A 21,832-nucleotide genomic window follows, 5' to 3' on the forward strand; every position below is an offset into this window, starting at 1 on the left:
TGTTTTATTAATTTAAATTGATGCATAAAATGCCATTATAATTATCCATTAACTTGAATTAATGAAACGAAGTATCAAATGGTCTTTAAATATAAAATTACTTTGTTCTATAGCTCATTTTTTATATGAAATTTTAACGATTCAATCATTGAATTTAAAATTCTTAATTTATAAATTAAGTCTAAATTTTTTTGAAAAATTTAAAAATTATTTGATATTTTATTTTATTAATTCAAATTAATGTATAAAATAATTTTATAATTATTCGATAATTTGAATTAATGAAACGAAATATTATATAATTTTAATTTTTTTTTAAAAATTTGTAAACTTAATTTATATATTAAAAAATTTTAATTTAATAATTAAATCATGATATATATATATATATATATATATATATATATATATATATATATATATATATATATATATATTTATTGGGCGACTACCCATTAGTTGTTCATTAAATACTTAACTTTCTAATGTCAACTTCTTTAATGATAAAGACCTCGAACTCGAATCTACCACCTAACTTTTACGAGGGTCGTTATCCTTGAATTCCTGGCTTTAGCCTAAATAGGTCCAATATATTTTATAACAGCTATAAAATAATCTTTTATAAGCCACTGTATGCGAAATGAATCAAACAAACACATCCCAATTTGCTGTCACATATAGGTGCATGTATTAGTTTAATAAGAAGTAGTTTCAATCTTTCAATGGTTGAACTGGCATCAATAAGTTAACATTGATGAAACTTGAACTATTTATTGCACTTCTTATTATTATAATTATTAAATTAAATTGAAAAGCATAGAATAAAAATTCTTCCAATTATATAATACTCAATTATCTTTCTAATTTTGTGTTGGGTCACTTTCTACAGGTAGTTAGGTGTTTGACCTTGACCTTGCCCAACGACACAAGCAACGTTGCAGCAAAAAACCGGAAATGAAGTTGCAATTGCATGCAAATACACGTATGACGTATCCATTTTTATTTTTCATTTTAACCCATAATAATAATAATAATAATATATTATTATTATTGCATTACATAATTTACATTATATATATTAACAAGAAAAATACATTTCGTGCTTGTATTATATTAAAAAAATTAAAAAAAATGAGAAATTATTCATAAAAAAGTAATTAATAAAAAATAAATAATAAATAAAATGATTCATGTAAAAATGAAAATAAAAAATATTTATTGTAAAAATAATTTATTAGTTTCAAATTTTTAAATTTAATTAAAAAAAATTTTCTAATTTTTAAAATAAAAGAGTATAATAGTTGAAATAAAGTAGAGATCAAGATAATTATAAAAAAAAAATATCTCTTTTATATATTAATATAGATTTGAGGCGGTAAAATGTAAATAACAAAATAAAAAACAAGTGTATTAGAGAAGAAAACAAGTAAAAGTAAAAGTAAAAAAGAAAATAGTAATCTAAAATTAAAAGAAGAAAACGCTATAGTAAGTGGGGTTGTGCGAAATTGAGGGCTTTCCTCTGTTTACTACACACTCTCTCTCTTGTCTTTTGTTTTCTCTCTGATTCTCTGAAATCTGCGTTTGCAAAGTTTCTGGGTAATGCTTTTTATTTATTTGTTTTTTAAAATTTGTGTGTGGTTCTAGGATTGTGTGCATTTCAGAATCTGCATATGTCTTGGTTGTCTGTGTCTTCAAATCGAGGTTGGGGTTCGAGGCTTTGGGGGATTTGGATCTGGACACAACAATTCTAATATTTTTCAACAATTAAATTGGTAACCGGTGCGGTTGAGAAGGGTTCAGGTTTTGCCGTGATGGCTTCGAATCCTCCATTTCACGTGGAGGATCAGACGGATGAGGATTTTTTTGATAAACTGGAGAAGGATGATGTTGAGCCTGTTAATTGTGGCCATGATGACGTGAAATCGATCGCAAATTCAGGTATCGGTGACGATGCTAGAGAAAGTGGGACTGAGCATAAACGGGAAGAAGAGGATGTGAAATTGGATGGTGGAAATGCACAAGAGGAAAGTTCATTGGGAGATGATAGTGCGATTGATCATGGTGATTATGGGATGGGATCGGAGAATGCGTCGACTTCGAGTTTGAGCAATAGCAATGGAATCTCCAATTCTGAGGTTAAGGAGGTGGGATGGAATTCTTTTTATGCTGATTCAAATGAAAATGTTGGGTTTGGATCATATTCTGACTTTTTCACTGAATTGGGAGATCAATCTGGCAAACCATGTCATCATTCTAATAATGAGGTGAAACCTGGGACTGAAATTTTAAACGATGGCTTAAATTCTTCAGCTAATTATGTGCAATATCAAGAGGGTCAAGGTTATGATGCAAATGGGCAAGATCTGAGTAGCACTCAATATTGGGAGAATCTTTATCCTGGATGGAAGTATGATCACAACACTGGGCAATGGTATCAAGTAGATGACCATAATGCTACTCGAGGAAGCAATGAAGCCAATACAATTGCGGATTGGACAACTACTTCTGATGCTAAAGCCAAGGTCTCTTATATGCAACAAACTATGCAATCTGTTGCTGGAACTAATTTAGCTGAAAGTTTATCAAGCTGGAATCAAGTTTCACAAGAGAATAATGGGTATCCGAAACATATGGTTTTTGACCCTCAGTATCCCGGTTGGTATTATGACATGATTGCCAAAGAATGGCTCTCGTTAGAAAATTACCATTCATTTATTCACTCTGCTTCTCATGGACATGAGAGTGGGCATGACTTTACTTCTACTGAAACTTATGGGTCATGGGGCGCTGGTAGTCAGGCTGTAGATGATAGATGGAGTGGTTCATATGGTATTAATCATCAACAAGGTTTGTACCCATATAAAACTGAGACTACTAGTAGAAGTGGGGATAATACAACTTCTAGTGGAAACCAACAACTTGACCATTCTTTTGGTTCTAGTATTTCTGTCAACAAAGATCAACAAAATAATTCTACATCCTTAACAGCAGTTCCATTGTACAATAAAGTGAACCATGATCATGATTTGGCTAATGAAACTCTTGAAATGCAAAGCTTTGCCCCTAGTGGGAATGTTGCTCAACATTTTAATTATTCAAATACACAGTTTGATGGACCAAATAATTTCTCAAATGAATATGCCAAAAGTCAGAAATCCTTCACTTATTCCCAGGCCCAGCAATCATTCCAGGGTGGGGATCAGTATTCTTATGCCCAGCATGCTGGAAGATCGTCAGCTGGACGTCCTCCTCATGCCTTAGTAACCTTTGGATTTGGTGGAAAACTCATTGTAATGAAAGATTCTAATTTTTCGAGCTCACCCTATGGAAGCCAGGTTAATTCTTGATTCGTGTTTTCAGTTTTGATCGATGCTTCATTTGGTTATTGCAATGATTAACATTGTGCATTCACATTTATCTGAAGACTACTGTCCAGAGCTCTGTTTCTGTGTTAAATTTGATGGAAGTTGTCGCCAGCAACATTGATTCTTCCAACATTGGAAATGGCACTGGTGATTATTTTCGTGCTCTCTGCCGACAATCTTTCCCGGGTCCATTGGTTGGTGGGAGTGTTGGAAGTAAAGAGTTGTACAAATGGATAGATGAGAGGATTGCACACTGTGGATCAACTGACACAGATTATAAGAAAGGTGAAAGGTTAAGACTCCTTCTCTACTTGCTTAGAATAGCCTGTCAACATTATGGAAAACTACGTTCACCTTTTGGTACGAACACCATACTAAGAGTAAGTTAAATTATTGTCCTTCAAATCCTTGTATATTTTCTTTGTCATTGTTCATTTAATTTTTATTACTTCCCAAGATTGATAAAATTTATGTGAAGAGTTGCACTGTACGTTAGATTAACTGCAACATTAAGTAACAATTTGTAATATTATTTTTCAAGTTTCATTAATGCATGTCTTGGATCTCCAGTGTTCTACCTTTTTTGTTTTTTTACCCTCCATAGTTTCTTTAATGTTGGTGTAGATAACATTTGCGCCTCTATTTCGCTGCATTTTTAATCATCTCCTTTTGGAGTAGTTTATAAGATATCTTTCCAAAATGGCTCTTGTGCCATGCATGTTCTCTTCCTTGGTTCATAAGGTCGTTCTTGTAAGCAGTTGGTTGAAGTTAAATTCTCGTTCATATCTCGTTTGGTTAACAAGAAAATAGATGTTAGTGAGGGTGGTATATTCTGTACCTTATTTAGCACAAGAAGGAAAACTTTATGGATTTAAAGGGTTCAAATAGGGTATTGGAAGTATTCAGATACACCGGAAATATTTAATAATGATTTGTGGCTGTTCTAACCTCGTGGAATTAATTATTTGGTTTGATTTGTAAAAAGATGTGACCTACCCAGTTTACTTATCATATCCCATTGGTAGTTTTAATTCAATTATATTGTTGCATTAATCCTTTTTCTGATGGGATCACCTTCAGAGTTGGTGACCTATTGGGTTTATATTTTATACAGGAAAATGATATTCCTGAGTTAGCAGTTGCAAAGCTTTTTGCATCTGCCAAGACGAGTAGCAGGGATTTCAATCAGTATGCTATGTTGAGCCACTGCCTGCAAAATTTGCCTTCTGAAGCTCAAATGCGGGTGTGTACTAGTTAACTCCCGACCAAACCCTCTTATCAGATTTTTAAAATGCACCTTTTACTGAATATTATTTTGATCTAGGCAACGGCTTCTGAGGTACAAAACCTTCTTGTCTCTGGCAAAAAGAGGGAGGCTTTGCGGTATGCACAAGAAGGTCAGTTGTGGGGACCTGCACTTGTTCTTGCTTCACAACTTGGTGATCAGGTTAGCTGTGAATACTGCATTGAACTACTGATCTTGAAATATGTGAACTAGATTGTCCCTTATGTGTCTTACAGTCCTTTGTTGTGGACTGAATTTGGTTCACTTTTGTCATGCAGTTCTATGCTGATACAGTGAAACAAATGGCACTTCGTCAGTTGGTTTCAGGATCACCTCTGCGCACGTTATGCCTTCTAATTGCTGGACAACCAGCTGAAGTTTTCTCTTGCGACAACTCAGTCAGAGGGGATCTTAGTGCCTTTAGTATGCCTCAGCAGCCTACACAGGTGATGATCTCACTAGGATAAACTAACTAGATTCGGTATCCGTCGAATACTAAATATATATATATATATATATATTACATAATATTTTTAATTAAGAAATATCTCCTTAATTCTTTAGTTTACATATTTTTTTAAGTCCCTACAAAATTATCGATTTTTGATTTTAGTCTCTATAAAAAAAAATATTTATTTTTTATCCCTACTATTATAAGATTCTTTTTAAATACTTATGTGTATAATAGAAAGTCAAGTAATTATCTTAGGTAGTACTCATAATTGTTTATGATATTATGTCAACATATAACATCTCTAAAAATTTTGTATAAATCTTTAAAACAATTGATATTTGTATAGCATAAAATGATCACTAGGAACCAAAATTAGTGAATTTAAATTTTAGAGAGATGAAAATCAGAACAAAATATTTTGTTGGAAATGAAACCAATTTTTGCTTATTTTATAGGGATCAAGTACAATGTTCACAAATTTTATAAAGATGAAAAATATGGAAAAAATTTCACAGGGTCCAAAAACATATCTAAATTTTTTTATTATAATTATAATTTATTTATATGATAATACTGATAAAATATAATTTATTTTTATGTTAATATTAACAACATTTAATATTGTAAAATTATTTATTTTTAGTTATAAATTAACCTTGTAATTAGTATTTGATTTTTAAATGTTTTTAATTGTTAAAAATATTATTTAAATTATTGTTAATAAATAATTATTGATTTCTCAAAATAAATTTTAAAATATAAGTAATTATTTGACAATTTGTTAATATTTTTAGTTATTATGCAAGGTCTATGTGTAAATTTCTTTATTATTTTTAGGGCGTTTTTTTAAAAAATGTAAATATTATTTTTATAATACAATTTATATTATTTTGAATTAAAGAAAAGACCTTGTTCTTAGAACAAGGGAAATTGTTTGAACAATTAAAAACATATAAAAAAATTCAAGTATTTCTATTTTTTATTTAAATACTCTTGTAAAACTAATAACTTTTTTTTAATTGAAATACTTGTATAAGAATTTGTAAAATACATTATATTGCGATTTTTTTTAAATATATGTATAATTTTATATTCTTTTTATAATTTATTTTTATGTTAATATTTATAATACATAGTATGAGTATGGTATGATTATCTTTTTATATAATAATTATCTTTATTATTATATTAACTTTATTACAATTATTTATTATATTTATTTTATAATAATAATATTTATGAACAGTGAGAATAAATATAATATATTTAAATTATTTTTACCATTGAGTTATATAGTCCCATAGTTATCGAATATGATAATAAAATCATGTTTATCATATTATTATTAAAAAAATTACACGTTAACATAAATTGTAGTATAATTACAATATTTCATTTCAATTTGTAATATGACACACGTTTATTATAAAATATTTTAAAATACTCACAGCTATCATATACTATAATATAATAAGTAGGATTAATATTTGTTTATATGTTTTATAATAAAAACAAATTAACCTTATACAAATATTTTATTAATATAAACAATCACATTTTATCATACTATTTTAGATTTTTTTTACTATAATATGATTTCGGTTGGAATATTTTTTATACTTTTCTTAATATTATAACATGAAGAAAATGCTATTATATTTATTATATCTAAAAATATATATCAAAATTCACACCAACAATGTATGTATCTCGCTATATTTTTAGTTATAAACATAGCGAAAATAAAAAAGAATTTTTTTTAACATAGTGACAAATAACCAAAAAAATATGATAATAGAGACTTTAATTTTTCAGTTGTTTGTTGGATTATTTTCATGTAATTCATCATGTTGATGACTCTTATTTTATTTTCAACAATAGTTGGTTTCAATAGTTTTCATGTATATAGGTGGATGTGAGATAAGTTTTATTCTTGAATTAATAAAAAAATCTAAATTATTTTAAAAATTTGAAAACAATAACTATTTTAAAATAACTAAATTGATTCAAACTTGAGAGATAATTAATTAAATAACCAAAATAAATTATTTAAAAGATAAGAACTAGAGATAAATGGCCAATTATATTTTTGGTCATCCTATAATATTAAATTTGTAATTTTGGTTTCTCTATTTTTAATTTCGCAACTTTTCTTTCAATATTTTAAAATTTGCAATTTTGATCTCTTCATTGAATATTCATCCATTGATCGACAAAATTACAATGTTAGTCATGATATAACATTAAGTAGATGATATAACAGTCAAAATTTAATAATATTCGTGCTAAATTTCACTTTTAATTCTCATTTTTATCTTGAGGGTCAACTGTGGAATATACAAAAGAAAAAAATTTAAATGCGGTGGTAGTATATATATATATATATATATATATATATATATATATATATATATATATATATATATATATATATATATATATATATATATATATATATATATATATATATATATATATAGACACACACACCCCACTCCAAGAGTAAGTCTTGAAAAACTTACTTCACTTAATAATTTATGTTTTATATTAAATTTTAAGGATTCAACCGTTAAATTAGAAATTTTTAATGTACAAATCAAGTTTACAATTTTTTGCAAAGTCTTAAAATTATATGACACTTCGTTATACAAATTCAAATTAATGTATAAAATATTTTTATGAATATACGTCAATTTGAATTAATATATTAAAGTATCAAATAGTTTTCAATTTTTTAAAAATTTGTAAACTTGATCTATGTATTAAGAACTTTTAATTTAAATGTTGGATTATTGAAATTCAATTTAAAATGTGAATTATTAAGTGGAGTAAGTCTACCATAAATTATTCTTAAATTAAGTTATCCCTCCCCTCATATATAATAGTTATAATAATATATACATAATATTTATAATCATTATTGATAGTATGAATAATATGCATTTTTAATTGTAGTTTGATGTAATCAATTGCTAATAGAGAAAAGTGTACCAGATTTAATATTAGTATAAATAATAATAATAATAATAATAATAATAAATATTAAATATTCTGATTATTTAATTGTATATACAGAAAAAGCTACAATGTGTCGGTAGTATGTCAATATAATATATATATATATATATATATATATATATATATATAATACTTATAATAATATTTATTATTTATAGTTGTTAATATTAATAATTAATAATAATATAAATAGTATATTGTTGTTTGATGTGATCAATTGCTATGGTACCAAATTTAATACTAGCATAGATAATAATTATTATTTTAGCATATTGTTAGATATTCTAATTGTTTAATTGTATATACATAAAGAGTTACAATGTGTTGGAAGCATTTTCCAATATATGTTGTATTTATATAATGATATATGATCTTTATAATTATTAATAATATTAATGGTGAAAGAGAAAATAACACAGAAAAGTGAAAAATTTTGCAAACTTTTGACAATCGACATATTATGCAAATAATAGTTTGCAACTCGTTTCACTCAGAACGTGAGGATGATATATGAGAACACGCTTTTATTTTTATGTTGTTCGCTCAGTTTGGACTACGTGTACAGATAACATGTGTAAGTTGAAGTTTAAGGTACATTTTATAGGAAGCCTCTTCAGACTTAACTTAAGATAGTAAGGTTGGTGTTTACAAGCTTAACTCTCATAGAGAAGATGAGAAAGTTGAAGGTTAAGGTATAATAACTTGTTAATGGAATGATAAATCTAGTAAGTTTATACACTATTTCTCTGGTGGACATAACTCAGAAAATAATAAGTATGAAGAGAGCTCAAAGTAGCAGAATTTTGGCACAGTTAAGTTTATAGATTCTCTTGTTCATTTCTTTATGGGGTTTTGTATTTATAGGCTCTTCAAGATATATCCGTCGTGAGAGAGAGGCTATCATGAGTCTGTTTTGACTTCATGTTTAATGCATGAGATATTCTTCACACATAAAATATGTACATTTTATGTCCTTACGAAATATACAACTTGGTCAGAGTGATCGAGACAAAATTGCTTTAAAAAAGGTTGGCCTTCTCTAAACCTTGTTCTTCCAATTTTGAACATCTTTTTTGTGTTTTTGCTTTATATTGTGAATTGTGGACAGCACGCTTTTTGATCAGTCACTATGCTTATACACAAAAGAGAAAATATCACAATAAATGATATATAATTAGTGAAGATTATCGTTCAACATTTATATTTCAAGTTTCGAATAAAAACTTAAGCTATTAAGAGCATGAAACTTGCTTTGGACTTGCTTGTGTTTTGACGCTTTGTTTAATTCCCAGCGCGTTGGAGGCTGGACAAATCTTTTATAGGAGCGTGTTCACTTAGTTTATTCTTTGGACGATCAAATATTTGTCTAGATACAAGCATATTTCTTATGTTTATTGCTTGTGTTTTGGACGATTGTCGAGATACAAGCATGTATCCAAGAGACATGGGCTTCTTGCTAGATGTTCTTTGGACACATTTCTTGCACATAACTCGAGGATCATTAGTACAACAAAATTCATATTATTTTTTTATCATTAAAACCAAAGAGCTGAACGTTACATAAATGTCTTTAGTTCAACAACTTCCCTTTTTTATGACAACAAACTCAAATTTTGATTAAGTATACGAATGAAACATACATCAACTATAGAGGATATGCAATATTAAGCATGCTTCTACTGCAAAACTTCTCCCAAGTTTAACACATAATTTATCAGAACAAACGAGCATGTACCAAAGCAATCATAACAAGCATGTATGTAGAAGCAAAGAAATATTCAAGCATATGTCAAAAAGTCAAAAAGTCAAAAACATTTACATTGTTCTCCCCCTTTTTGTCATCAACAAAAGTGAAGATGATATATGACATCATCATCTACGACGGTCATTTTTTGGTGAATTGTTGGAGCATGGAGAATAATTGGTCCTTCTTTTTCTTCTTATTAAAGGAGTGTTTTTTCTTTTTCTTTTCCTTCTCTAGCTCAGGACATTTAGATTTGAAGTGTCCTAGTTTCTTGCTTTTATAACATATAATATAACTATAATTTTTCCTTTGTCTGTCAAGAGTATTTTCTATTGAAGTTCCTCCAGCGTGGTCCTCCTTTCTTCTTCAACATGGAGTGTATCTTTCTTGAGATGAAAGATAATTCATCATCAAAATCTCCTTCATCTTCTTCACCTTACTCTTTATAGGATTCTTTAGCTTTCAAGGCTTTGAACAAGGATCCTCTTTTGGGCTTCTATTTCCATTTTTGCTCACTCAATCCTGCTGTAGCTCCAGCTCGTGAACCTTAAGCAAGCCCATGATCAGTTTTTCAAAGATAGTTTGTTTAAGCCATTGGATGCTCTTAAAGCTGTTACGAGTGGCCTTCATTGTCTAGTCAGGCTACACAAAAGCTTATCAATATGACCAAAGTTTTCGTAAGTTCTACCAAGAAAAGATAATTCATTAACTATGGTATGAAAACGTCCAAGTATCTTTTGAATGTTTTCATTTTCTTCCATGATAAAGAGTTTATACTTACGAGCAAGCAAACTTAGCTTATTATGTTTTATCTTAGTCGAGCCTTCATAAGGAAGAACTAGTGTCCCACATCATTTTTGCACTATTGAAATTGTGTACCTTATTGTATTTGTCTTCAGAAAGGACACGCATTATGGAGTTGCAAGCTTTAAAATTGAGAAGATATCTTTGTTTTTTTAGCATTTCATCTGGTTCGTGGTAGCTCTTGAATAGTTTTGTCCATGGGAATGAAATTTTCATTTTCGACTACATCCCACATATCTATGTAATAGACATTGAATAAAGCTTTCATTCTTTGCTTTGAGTAGTCATACTTGTCTCCCTTATAGAGAGGTGGTATGTTTATGGCTTGTCTTTGGTTTTCCATCCTTGAATGATTTTCTAATGTATAGTTAGAAACTCAACCTCAAGAATCCAAACTTTCATATACCAACTGAAAGAGAAAAAACACATAGGAGGAGAGTTGAATGTATGTGTGAAGATTTTCAAAAACTTTTCATAAAGTATGAATTAAGCAGATATTAGTTTGCAACTTTTTTTGTCTAGAAAATGTAAGGATGGAAATATGAGAACACACTTTGATTATTATACTAGTTTAGTCAACTAAGCTACACCACGTTACCTTCAAACTAGGAAAGGTTTCACTGACCACAAAAGTTGTAAAAAGAATTATACATGTCACTCCTAGCTTACATGGTGTTCTTTATGTCACTATTGACCAAAAATCATAAACAATTGTTTACACGTATTCTTTAATACAAGTCTCTTCAAGCTCAACCTAAGATAGTACGGTCAAAATTTACAACATTAATTTTCACATAAATGATATTTAAGTTAAAGCTTAAGGTATAGTAACTTGCTAAGACAAAGATAAATCAAACAATAATACAAGTATGAAGAGTGCTCAAATTAGCAGAGTTTTGGTGTAGTTAAGTTCATAGGATTCTCTTATTCATTTCCTCATGGTATCTTGTATTTATAGGCTCTTCAGGATATATTTGTTGTGTGAGAGAGATGGGTCTTTAAGAGTCTGTTCTAATTTCGTTTTTAATGCATAAGATATTCTTCACGTAAAACATGTATATCTCCTTGATCCTTCTGAAATATAAAGCTTGGTTAGAGTGAGAGACGAAACTGCTTTAAAAGAGATTGACATTCTCTTAACCTTGTTTTGCCAGATCTGAACATTCTTTTTGTGTGCTTTTTCTTTATATGGTGTGCTGGATAAATCGTGCCTTTGATCAGTCTATGTGCTTATACACAAAAGAGGAAATATCACAATAAATGTTATATAATCAGAGCAGGCTATCATTTGACGTTTATGTTTCAAGTTTCAAATGAAAATTTAAGTTATTAAGAGTGCGAAACTTGTTTTCACAAGATATGCAAACTTTGGAATTCCTCATATTTTGGATGCTTTGTTAAAGTCCTAGTGCGTTGGGCGTTGGACAAATATTCTATAAGAGCGTGTTCACTTAATTTATTCTTTGAACAATCGTATATTAGGATGGTCGTTTGTCTGGATACAAGCATGTATAAAAGAATGTACCAATTGTTGAACCAAAGACGTTTTTGTACCGTTCATCTCTCTGTGATTTGTATGATTACAAAAACAATATGAATTTTAGCCTTTTAAAATTCATATTGTTTTTGTAATCATACAAATCATAGAGATGAACGGTACAAAAACATCTTTGGTTCAACAATTGGTACATTCTTTTACTGTATTTGGATGTGTTAAATGAGATTTAATATTATTATAGACAAGCATACAAGGGTTATGCAATTCAATTTTCTTTTTCCAACATTCATTGTTCGCATATGTTAATGACATTGGTTTTTATTATCAGAAGTGGAAGAAATCATTCTTCTTATTATTCAAATGATTGGTCTAGTACATAAATAGGTAAAACGGGAAAATAAAAAAGGAAACAAATAATAGGCAATTCCTATAATTAAATAGTAATCCCTATAAATCAGTAACAACAATAAAGAATAAATCGTAGATCCTAATCCCTGAAATTCTGCAACATAATAATATCCCATAAATTTTGGGATTTCTATCCAACACTCCCCCTCAAGCTGGTGAATAGATGCTAGTCATTCCTAGCTTGCTAATATTAGACTCAAAATCTGACTTCAACAAAGCCTTTGTCAGCAGGTCTGCTTCTTGTAATTTGGTTGGAACATAATGTAGAGAAAATGTACCATTTTCCATTTCTGACTTGATGAAGTTTCTGTCAATTCTTACATGTTTCATCCTGTCATGTTGCACTGGGTTATGTACTATGTTTATGGCTGACTTGCTATCACTGTACAGTTTCACAGGCTCTTGAAGGGGAATAAATAAATCATGTAATAATCTTTTTATCCAAATCAGTTCACAAACTCCTTGAGCAATTGCTCTATATTTAGCCTCTGCACTGCTTCTTGCAACAACCGATTGTTTTTTACTTCTCCATGTCACTAGGTTTCCCCATACTTTTGTACAGTATCCTGTGGTAGATTTTGAATCTTCAATTGAACCTGCCCAATCATCATCTGCAAAACACTCTACACTTCTGTGTTCATTTTTTCTGAACAGTAATCCCTTTCCAGGAGTACTTTTGAGATAACGAAGAATCTGATTTACAGCATCCAAATGCCTCTTCCTAGGAGAATGCATAAATTGACTTACCACACTAACACTGTAGGCAATATCTGGTCTAGTGAGAGATAGGTAGATTAGTTTTCCTACAAGGCGTTGATATCTCTCCTTTTCAACTAGAGGATCATCTTCAATAATCTTGTGCTTCCAATTTCGATCTAGGGGAGTTGTTGCAGGTCTACACCCCAGTTTCCCTGTTTCTCGAAGCAAATCAAGAGTGTACTTCCTTTGTGAGATGAAAATACCTTTCTTGCTTCTAGCTATTTCCATCCCAAGAAAGTATTGAAGCTGCCCAAGATCTTTAACCTTGAATTCTGCTTGCAAACAACTTTTGAGATTGTCAATTTCTTGATTGTCATCACCTGTGATTACCATGTCATCTACATAGACAATAAGAATAGCCCTTCTTTCATCTTTGGATTTTTTTACAAAAAGGGTGTGGTCTGCTTGGCTTTGAACATAGCCAAGTTGTTTCATAGTAGTGCTGAATCTTGTGAACCAGGCCCTTGGGGACTGTTTCAGTCCATACAGGGACTTATTTAACCTGCACACAACATCATTATTTTCTCCTTCAAATCCAGGGGGCAATTTCATATAAACTTCCTCCTCCAACTTCCCATTCAAGAAAGCATTCTTCACATCTAATTGGTGTAGTTTCCAATCCAGATTTGCTGCAAGAGAAATGAGAATTCTAATAGAATTAAGTTTTGCAACTGGTGCAAATGTTTCTTCATAATCTATACCATGGGTTTGGGTATAGCCTTGGGCCACTAGCCTCGCCTTATACCTGTCTATCTTCCCATCTGCACCCATTTTTGTGGTAAATATCCATCTGCAGCCCACAAATTTCTTCTCCTTGGGCAGCTTGACAATATCTCAGGTCTTATTTTCTTCTAGTGCAGCCATTTCCTCTAGGACAACAGCTCTCCATTTTTCGTCTTTAAGAGCATCAAAGACAGTGTTTGGGATCTGAACTCTATCCAATTCTGTAACAAAAGCTCTATATCTCGGAGATAGGTTAGAATATGTGAGGAAATTTGATATAGAATGCTTTGTACAAGATCTAACTCCTTTTCGTAATGCAATAGGCAAGTCAAATTCATCCATAGTATCATTTTCAACATTAAGATTTTCAACTGCACAATTACCTTCAGTGTTACAGTCTATTGCTTCCACATGATTTGGCTCCAAGTTTGAAGATTGACCTTGCAAAGGAACATTATGTCTCCTAGTGTAGAATTTTGGAAAAAATTTGAACTCATTTTGAGTCCTCTTTTCTAATTCTCCCCCTTGACTGGTTATTGGTATAGATTCTGTTTCAGATTCTTTTTGTATAGGTTCAGGTAAAGGAAGAGAAATTGGAAGAGAGATGGAAGGATCCCAATGATGAGGTTCAATCATATTCTCCCCCTGAAACGAATCATTGTGAAAGAAAGGTTGATTTTCAAGAAAAGTGATATCACATGATATGTAGAACCTTTTGGATTTTGGGCAGTAACATTTGTACCCTTTTTGTGTGGGAGAATAGCCAAGGAATATACATTTATGAGATTTTGGATCCAGTTTTCCTCTTGTAGGACTTGAGTTATGAACAAAGACTGTACACCCGAATATTTTTTGTTGAATAGACTCCAACATTCTGACTAAAGGAAAAAAACTTTTTAGACAATTAAGAGGGGTTAAAAATTGGAGAGGTTTGGAGGGAAGACGATTGATAAGATAGGTAGCCGTTAACACAGCTTCTCCCCAAAAATGGTTGGGAACATTTGTGGTGAACATAAGAGAACGAGCAACCTCCAAAATGTGCCAATTTTTTCTTTCAGCAACCCGTTTTGTTGTGGGGTATGATTGCAAGAACTTTGATGGAATATGCCATGTTCCTGTAGGTAACCATTAAGATCATTAGAGAAGTATTCCCGCCCATTATCAGTACGAAGGATGTGAATTGAGGAGCCAAAAATATTGGTGACAAGTTTATGAAACTGTTTAAAGGTTGTGCTGGCTTCAGATTTTTCTTTCAAGAGGTACACCCAACACACACGAGTATGGTCATCTATAAAGGTGATAAACCATCTAGCTCCATTTATGTTAGGAATTCAAGAAGGACCCCATATGTCACTATGAATGAGGTGGAAGGGTTGTGATGGTTGATAGGGATGAGAGGGATAATTAGTTCGAGATTGTTTTACAAGAATGCAATGTTCACACCTAAAAGAAGAAATATTTTTATTGATGAATAAATCTGGATACAAGTGTTTCAAATAATTGAAATTAGGGTGACCAAGACGGTTGTGCCATAGAAAAACATTTGAATCTGACACGGTTGATAGGGAGATGGTTTGAGGAGAATCCGACTTTGATGGTGAATTAGATAAAGTACAAACCATTATGTTCCTTAGCACTGCCAATCATCATTCCCGAAGACAAATCCTGAAAAATACAGTGAGAAGGGTAAAAAATTATTGCACAATTTAGATCTTTAGTCAATTTACTGGCAGATTGAGACTGTATTTTAATTCAGGAACATAAATGACAGATTTTAGTTTTAGTCCTGACAGGTTTAAGTCACCAGTACCAACTACCATTGATGAATTACCCTCAGCTACTGTAATAGTAACACCTTTATCAGCTTTCTTGTATGACGTAAAGTCAGCCAATGACCCTGTCATATGGTCAGTAGCTCCGGAATCTAGGATCCATTCTCCTGTATTTTCCTGTCTAGACAAGAAAGAAAATTGACCATTACCTTTGTGAGCAATGTTTGCTGTAGAGTTTGCTGGTGCAGAAGCTTCAGGTTTGAGTTAAGAGAGTAGGTTCTTTAGCATATCCATTTGCTCATCAGAAAAAATAGCAAAACATTGCTTCTTTAAATCTGCAGAAGATTCAGCAACATTAACAGAGGCAGCAGCTTTGCGCTGACTTCTAGGTTTCCAATCTGCAGGTTTTCCATGAATGAGTCAGCATGTCTCCTTGGTGTGGTAAGGTTTTTGGCAATGATCACACCATGTCTTGGCCTCTTTAGGACGGATAGTCTTTAGATCATTTTTCCGAGACACAAAAGCTGAGTTTAGATGAGGATCCTCAATTGTAGGATTGTTTTGCAACATCACTTTCCTCCTACTTTCTTCTCTTCTAACCATGGCAAAGGCTTCCTTGAGAGTTGGTAGTGGTTTGAGGCCAAGGATCCGTCCCCTAACTTCATCTAATTCTTTTGTAAGTCCCTGAAGAAAATCAAATAACCTTTCTTTTTCCAGCATTTGGTCATACAACAATTTATCCTCAGAACATTTCCATGAAACAGTATAGAACAAGTCCATTTCTTGCCATAACTCTACAAACATATTAAAATACTCGGTTACAGATTTGTTACCTTGTTGAGTATTACGCAAAGCTGACCTTATTTCAAAGCATTGGGCTGAGTTTTGGAGGTCTGAGTACATCTCCTGAACAGTGGTCCATATTTCATGGGCAGTTTTGCAGAAAAGGTAAGTTCTGCCAATTTTAAGTTCCATTGAGTTTATCAACCAAGCCATGACAATGGAGTTCTCTGCATCCCAGTTACTGTAGGAAGGATCAGTCATTGGTGGAGTTGCAGAAGTCCCTGTAAGATAGCCCATTTTTCCTTTCCCTTTGATGACAAGAAGGACCGACTGGTACCATTCTCGGAAGTTTAACCCATTTAATTTGTGTTGGGTTATTTGAATTGAGGGGTTTAGGTCAATAGGTTGGAAGGATGAAGCCATATGGGCTGGGTTGTTTAGGTTTCTATTGGAAGGCGAAATATTTTCTGGTGTGGATGGTTGTGTGGGTGGCGCATCAACCATGAAACTTTATTGAATTTTCATCTACGATGAAGAAGAATTGGCTCTTGATACCATATTATCAGAAGTGGAAGAAATCATTCTTCTTCTTATTATTCAAATGATTGGTCTAGTACATAAATAGGTAAAACAGGGAAATAAAAAAGGAAACAAATAATAGGCAATTCCTATAATTAAATAGTAATCCCTATAAATCAGTAACAACAATAAAGAATAAATCGTAGATCCTAATCCCTGAAATTCTGCAACATAATAATATCCCATAAATTTTGGGATTTCTATCCAACAGTTTTTTATTCAACTTGGAAGCTCATAACCTTTTTGATGTTTCATAATTTCAGTTTGGATCTAATGCCATGCTTGACGACTGGGAGGAGAAATTAGCTGTAATAACTGCAAACAGAACCAAAGATGACGAACTTGTAATTATTCATCTTGGCGATTGCTTGTGGAAGGAGAGAAGTGAGGTATAATATTATATTTTTCGCTGGTTAATGATTTCTGTTTTGCTTTTGACTTGGGACTCATATTTTAGATCATTGCTGCACACATCTGCTATTTAGTTGCTGAAGCGAACTTTGAGTCATACTCAGATAGTTCAAGGCTCTGTCTAATTGGAGCAGATCATTTGAAATTTCCTCGAACTTACTCTAGTCCAGAGGCTATCCAGGTTCATTGAAATTTGTTTAACTCTTAGGTTTTTTCTTACACAAAATTTGCTTGTTCTATTGCATGTATATATGAACGTGTTTTGAGTTTATTTCTCGCAAACTATAATGTACACTAACCTTGAATGTAATTTTTCTCCCATCTTCAATCCTAGGTTTATCAACATAGGAATGTGACACTTTTAAAACCTTCTGTTCTATAAGGTTTTGAAATAACCTTGTGTGCCTTAACATTTATTTCTCTCTAAACAAAATATTATGTTCAATATGATAAAACTTTTTGTAAGATGTGTTACTATAAGAATCAAAACTTATCTAACCCGATCGTTATTTGAACAGAGGACTGAATTTTACGAATATTCAAAGGTGCTTGGAAACTCTCAGTTTATTTTGCTTCCATTTCAGCCATATAAGCTTATTTATGCATATATGCTAGCTGAAGTGGGAAAGGTTTCAGACTCGTTGAAGTAAGTTTGTAGAATATTATTTGTAATATCATGCTTTGTGTAATTTGCCTTATTGTTATTACATGACTTCAGGTACTGCCAAGCAGTACTGAAATCCCTAAAAACTGGTCGCGCACTAGAAGTAGAAACATGGAAACAATTGGTATTATCTCTTGAAGAGAGGATTAGAACCCACCAACAGGTAGTTCCTTGTCTTTGAGTAGTCTTCATTATTTTAATACTTTTGTTATTTATCCTCCTAATTAACAATGTTTTTAGGGTGGTTATGCTGCAAATTTGGCTCCTGCAAAATTAGTGGGAAAATTGCTCAACTTTTTTGATAGTACTGCACATCGAGTTGTTGGTGGTTTACCACCACCTGCTCCATCATCATCTCATGGAACTGTTCATGGAAACGGGCCACCTTACGAACCTATTGCTAACAGAGTATCTAACAGTCAATCAACAATGGCAATGTCATCCTTAGTTCCATCTGATTCGATGGAAGCTATTAGTGATTGGACAACTGACAATAATAGAACAACAAAGCCTAATAGAAGTGTTTCAGAGCCAGACTTTGGTAGAAGCCCCCGCCAGGTGTGTGATTTTTAAAATTTTCAGCTTCATGTGTTTGATTTTGTTTTGTTTAGTATAATATTGTATTTAATGAGGGCAACACAGGGAGCCTCACCTGACACGCAAGAAAAAACATTAGAACCAGGGGGTACATCTCGCTTTTCTCGTTTCGGTTTTGGTTCACAACTTCTACAAAAGACAATGGGACTAGTCTTGAGACCTCGCCCTGGCAAACAGGTATGTTAGTTGTTTTAGTTCCATGTTTTATTTTCTTTTTTATTTCAATTGTGCCAATTTGAATGGTTTTCTTTTTCTCTTTGCGAAGGCTAAATTGGGTGAAAAGAACAAGTTCTATTATGATGAAAAATTGAAAAGATGGGTAGAGGAAGGTGTTGAACCTGTATCTGAAGAAACTGCACTGCCACCCCCTCCTAAAACTGTTGCTTTTCAGAATGGTTCAACTGAATACAACTTGAAATCTGCACTGAAGAATGAAGGATCACCTTCTAACGAGGCACACGATTTAAAAACTTCAAGCCCTGAACATACACCAGGGATTCCACCAATACCACCTAGCACAAATCATTTCACTGCTCGTGGTCGCCATGGTGTTCGATCAAGGTAAGATACTTTTTTTGTTACGATCATCCTATTGTTGGACCTGAAAAGCAAACTTCAACTTATTTATAGTAGTAGTTGTCACTTGTCAATTTAGACTAAGACCCAAGCAATGAGTATAGGAAATTGATATTTTTATTGAATTTACGATTGAAAATTTCCTTTACTCGCATCGTTATTGGGTGACCAATGGAAGATGTAGATCAGAACAATGAATTGATAATAGAATTGAAAAGGGAAATAAAATACTATATAAGCAACACTTTGAGGGGCTATAACCTTCTTTCCAACTCAATTTATCTCCTCCCCTTTTCTTAGCCTTCACCTATATAACTCCTCAATGACAAACTCCTTCCTCTTCTCATTTTTATGTTAAAACAATAATCTTGAACCCTTCTCATTCTAACTTAAACATTGTGTTATAACAAGATAAGTATGATCCTATTTTATTCTTACTCGTCATTGTTCCCACTCTACCTCTCCTTACTCACATGATTCTTCTTCCTATTGTATACATGAGTAAATAGAGGTCTAACCATTTTTCAAGCATTGTAAAGTGGTTCAACTTTTTATTTCTCTATTAGGTTATAAAGTTTTAAATTGAAGATCTTCCAAAACTGTAAGAATAGAGACACTTTAAAAAGTTTATTTATCTAATACAATATAATTTTTTATATTATATTAGTCAAGTCTTCGAGTGTGTTTGATTTATTAAAAAATTATTGAACTAGACAAAATAAATATAATTATTTTACGTTTGATTTACAACATGACCATGAAACAAAATAAATATAGATGAAAAAGGAATGGACAAAAACTTATTGTTGTTGTTACTCAATAAATCATAGGATAACTTTTTTGTTTCATATACATAATACTGGACCATCATCACCATTGTTGCACCAGTCCCTACTATCATTGTCACTATTGCAATTATCATTATTACTAATGTTATCATCGACTTATCGTTATCATTATGACCTCTATCATTGTTATTATTATCAACATTATTATTATCATCATCATCATTAGTACTATCGTTGTCACCCTTAACAAAAAGTTATTAAGATAAATAACACTAAAAAGGGTATTGAAATAAATTTAATATTATTTTGTTTGTGGTGTTCATGATTCACCAAACAATGTACAATGCAAAAAGTTTTACAATAACTTTAGTGTTTGTCCTATGTTATTCTTCATGTATTTCACTTTAATGCATACAAATGCACCATCTAGGTATAATTTATCTTTATCAAGACTGACTAGAGTTATAAAATGGAGGATAGACTTGTTTCTGGGCCTAATTAATTTATATATATATATATACCAAAAATATATAATAATGAAAATAAATTAGGAAGAACATTTATCACATATGGGTGATAGATCTTCTAGAAACAAGTGTTAATTGATAATCTTTATCATCAACAACATTTGAAAATTGACAAAACTTTGTGGTGTATACAGGTATGTTGACACTTTCAACCAAGGTGGTGGAAGTTCTGCAAAACTGTTTGGGTCAACATCTGTGAAACCTGTCCATGCTGCCAATGCAAAGTTTTTTATTCCTACACCATCACCAAATGAGCAGACAGTGGAGGCTACAGTAGAAAGTAATAAAGAAGATAATCTAACTAATGAAAGTCCTTCAACATCTTCTAGAAATGATTCGTCGTACCAACCTCCACCACCATCGGCTAGGCAAAGGTTTCCAAGCATGGGTAATATCTCATTCCAAGAAGCAATGACGAATGGCAGTAACTCTCATTCGCCTCATTCACGCCGAACTGCTTCATGGAGTGGGACTCTTGGTGATTTATTTAGTCCCACAAAAATGGGTGACAATAATAATCCTTTTGGTGAAGCTTTGGAAATGCCACAACATATGAAAAGTGAGAGTGAGAAATTTGGAGAAGATCTTCACGAGGTTCAACTTTGAGCATATAATTAACTTGTAAATATCAAATTTTGTTTATGGAGTAGCTGGTTTGGAATTGTAGTACATATCAAGTGATTAAGTGAAGTTCATAAAAGACAAAAGACAAAATGTTATGGGACTTGACACATTTTACCTCGTACGTGAGTAGCACAACTCATTTGTTCATTTTGTTAAACAAGAAAACATAATATCCCTCGAGAAAGAGGCCTCAACAGACCAAGGACAAATGGGTGGTCTATGAAAGTGTGAAATATTTTGCCCTTTTGTAATTATTTCAGTTATCAGATGAAATATAATTTAAAATTGTAATGGTTTGTTAAGCCAATCTTGCTTGCATAAATTATATATAATTTAAAATATATCAAGGCTTGCATTTGCTTGACGGGAATTTTATTTTATTTGGCTGTTGGAAAGGATTATGTTATGATAGGAAAAAATTGAAGAGTATAATAGGAAAAATCAAAATTATTT

The 21,832-nt window shown here is 31.6% G+C and overlaps 1 protein-coding gene across 1 annotated transcript; it reads left to right on the forward strand.

Moving 5' to 3' along the window:
• The first annotated feature begins 1,493 nt into the window (after nucleotides 1-1,493).
• LOC109807655 (protein transport protein SEC16B homolog) lies at nucleotides 1,494-21,686 on the forward strand. The gene is made up of 13 exons (XM_020370230.3): nucleotides 1,494-3,335; nucleotides 3,425-3,745; nucleotides 4,480-4,608; nucleotides 4,690-4,812; nucleotides 4,929-5,096; nucleotides 17,456-17,581; nucleotides 17,650-17,784; nucleotides 18,122-18,249; nucleotides 18,322-18,430; nucleotides 18,508-18,825; nucleotides 18,910-19,041; nucleotides 19,130-19,425; nucleotides 20,890-21,686. The coding sequence occupies exons 1-13, from the start codon at nucleotides 1,812-1,814 to the stop codon at nucleotides 21,359-21,361; spliced, it is 3,981 nt and encodes a 1,326-aa protein (XP_020225819.1). The 5' UTR covers nucleotides 1,494-1,811; the 3' UTR covers nucleotides 21,362-21,686.
• The last annotated feature ends 146 nt before the right edge of the window (nucleotides 21,687-21,832 follow it).

The sequence above is a fragment of the Cajanus cajan genome, chromosome 5 (assembly GCF_000230855.2).
Source record: "Cajanus cajan strain Asha chromosome 5, NIPB_CcT2T_4, whole genome shotgun sequence".
Classification (NCBI taxonomy): Eukaryota; Viridiplantae; Streptophyta; class Magnoliopsida; order Fabales; family Fabaceae; genus Cajanus; species Cajanus cajan.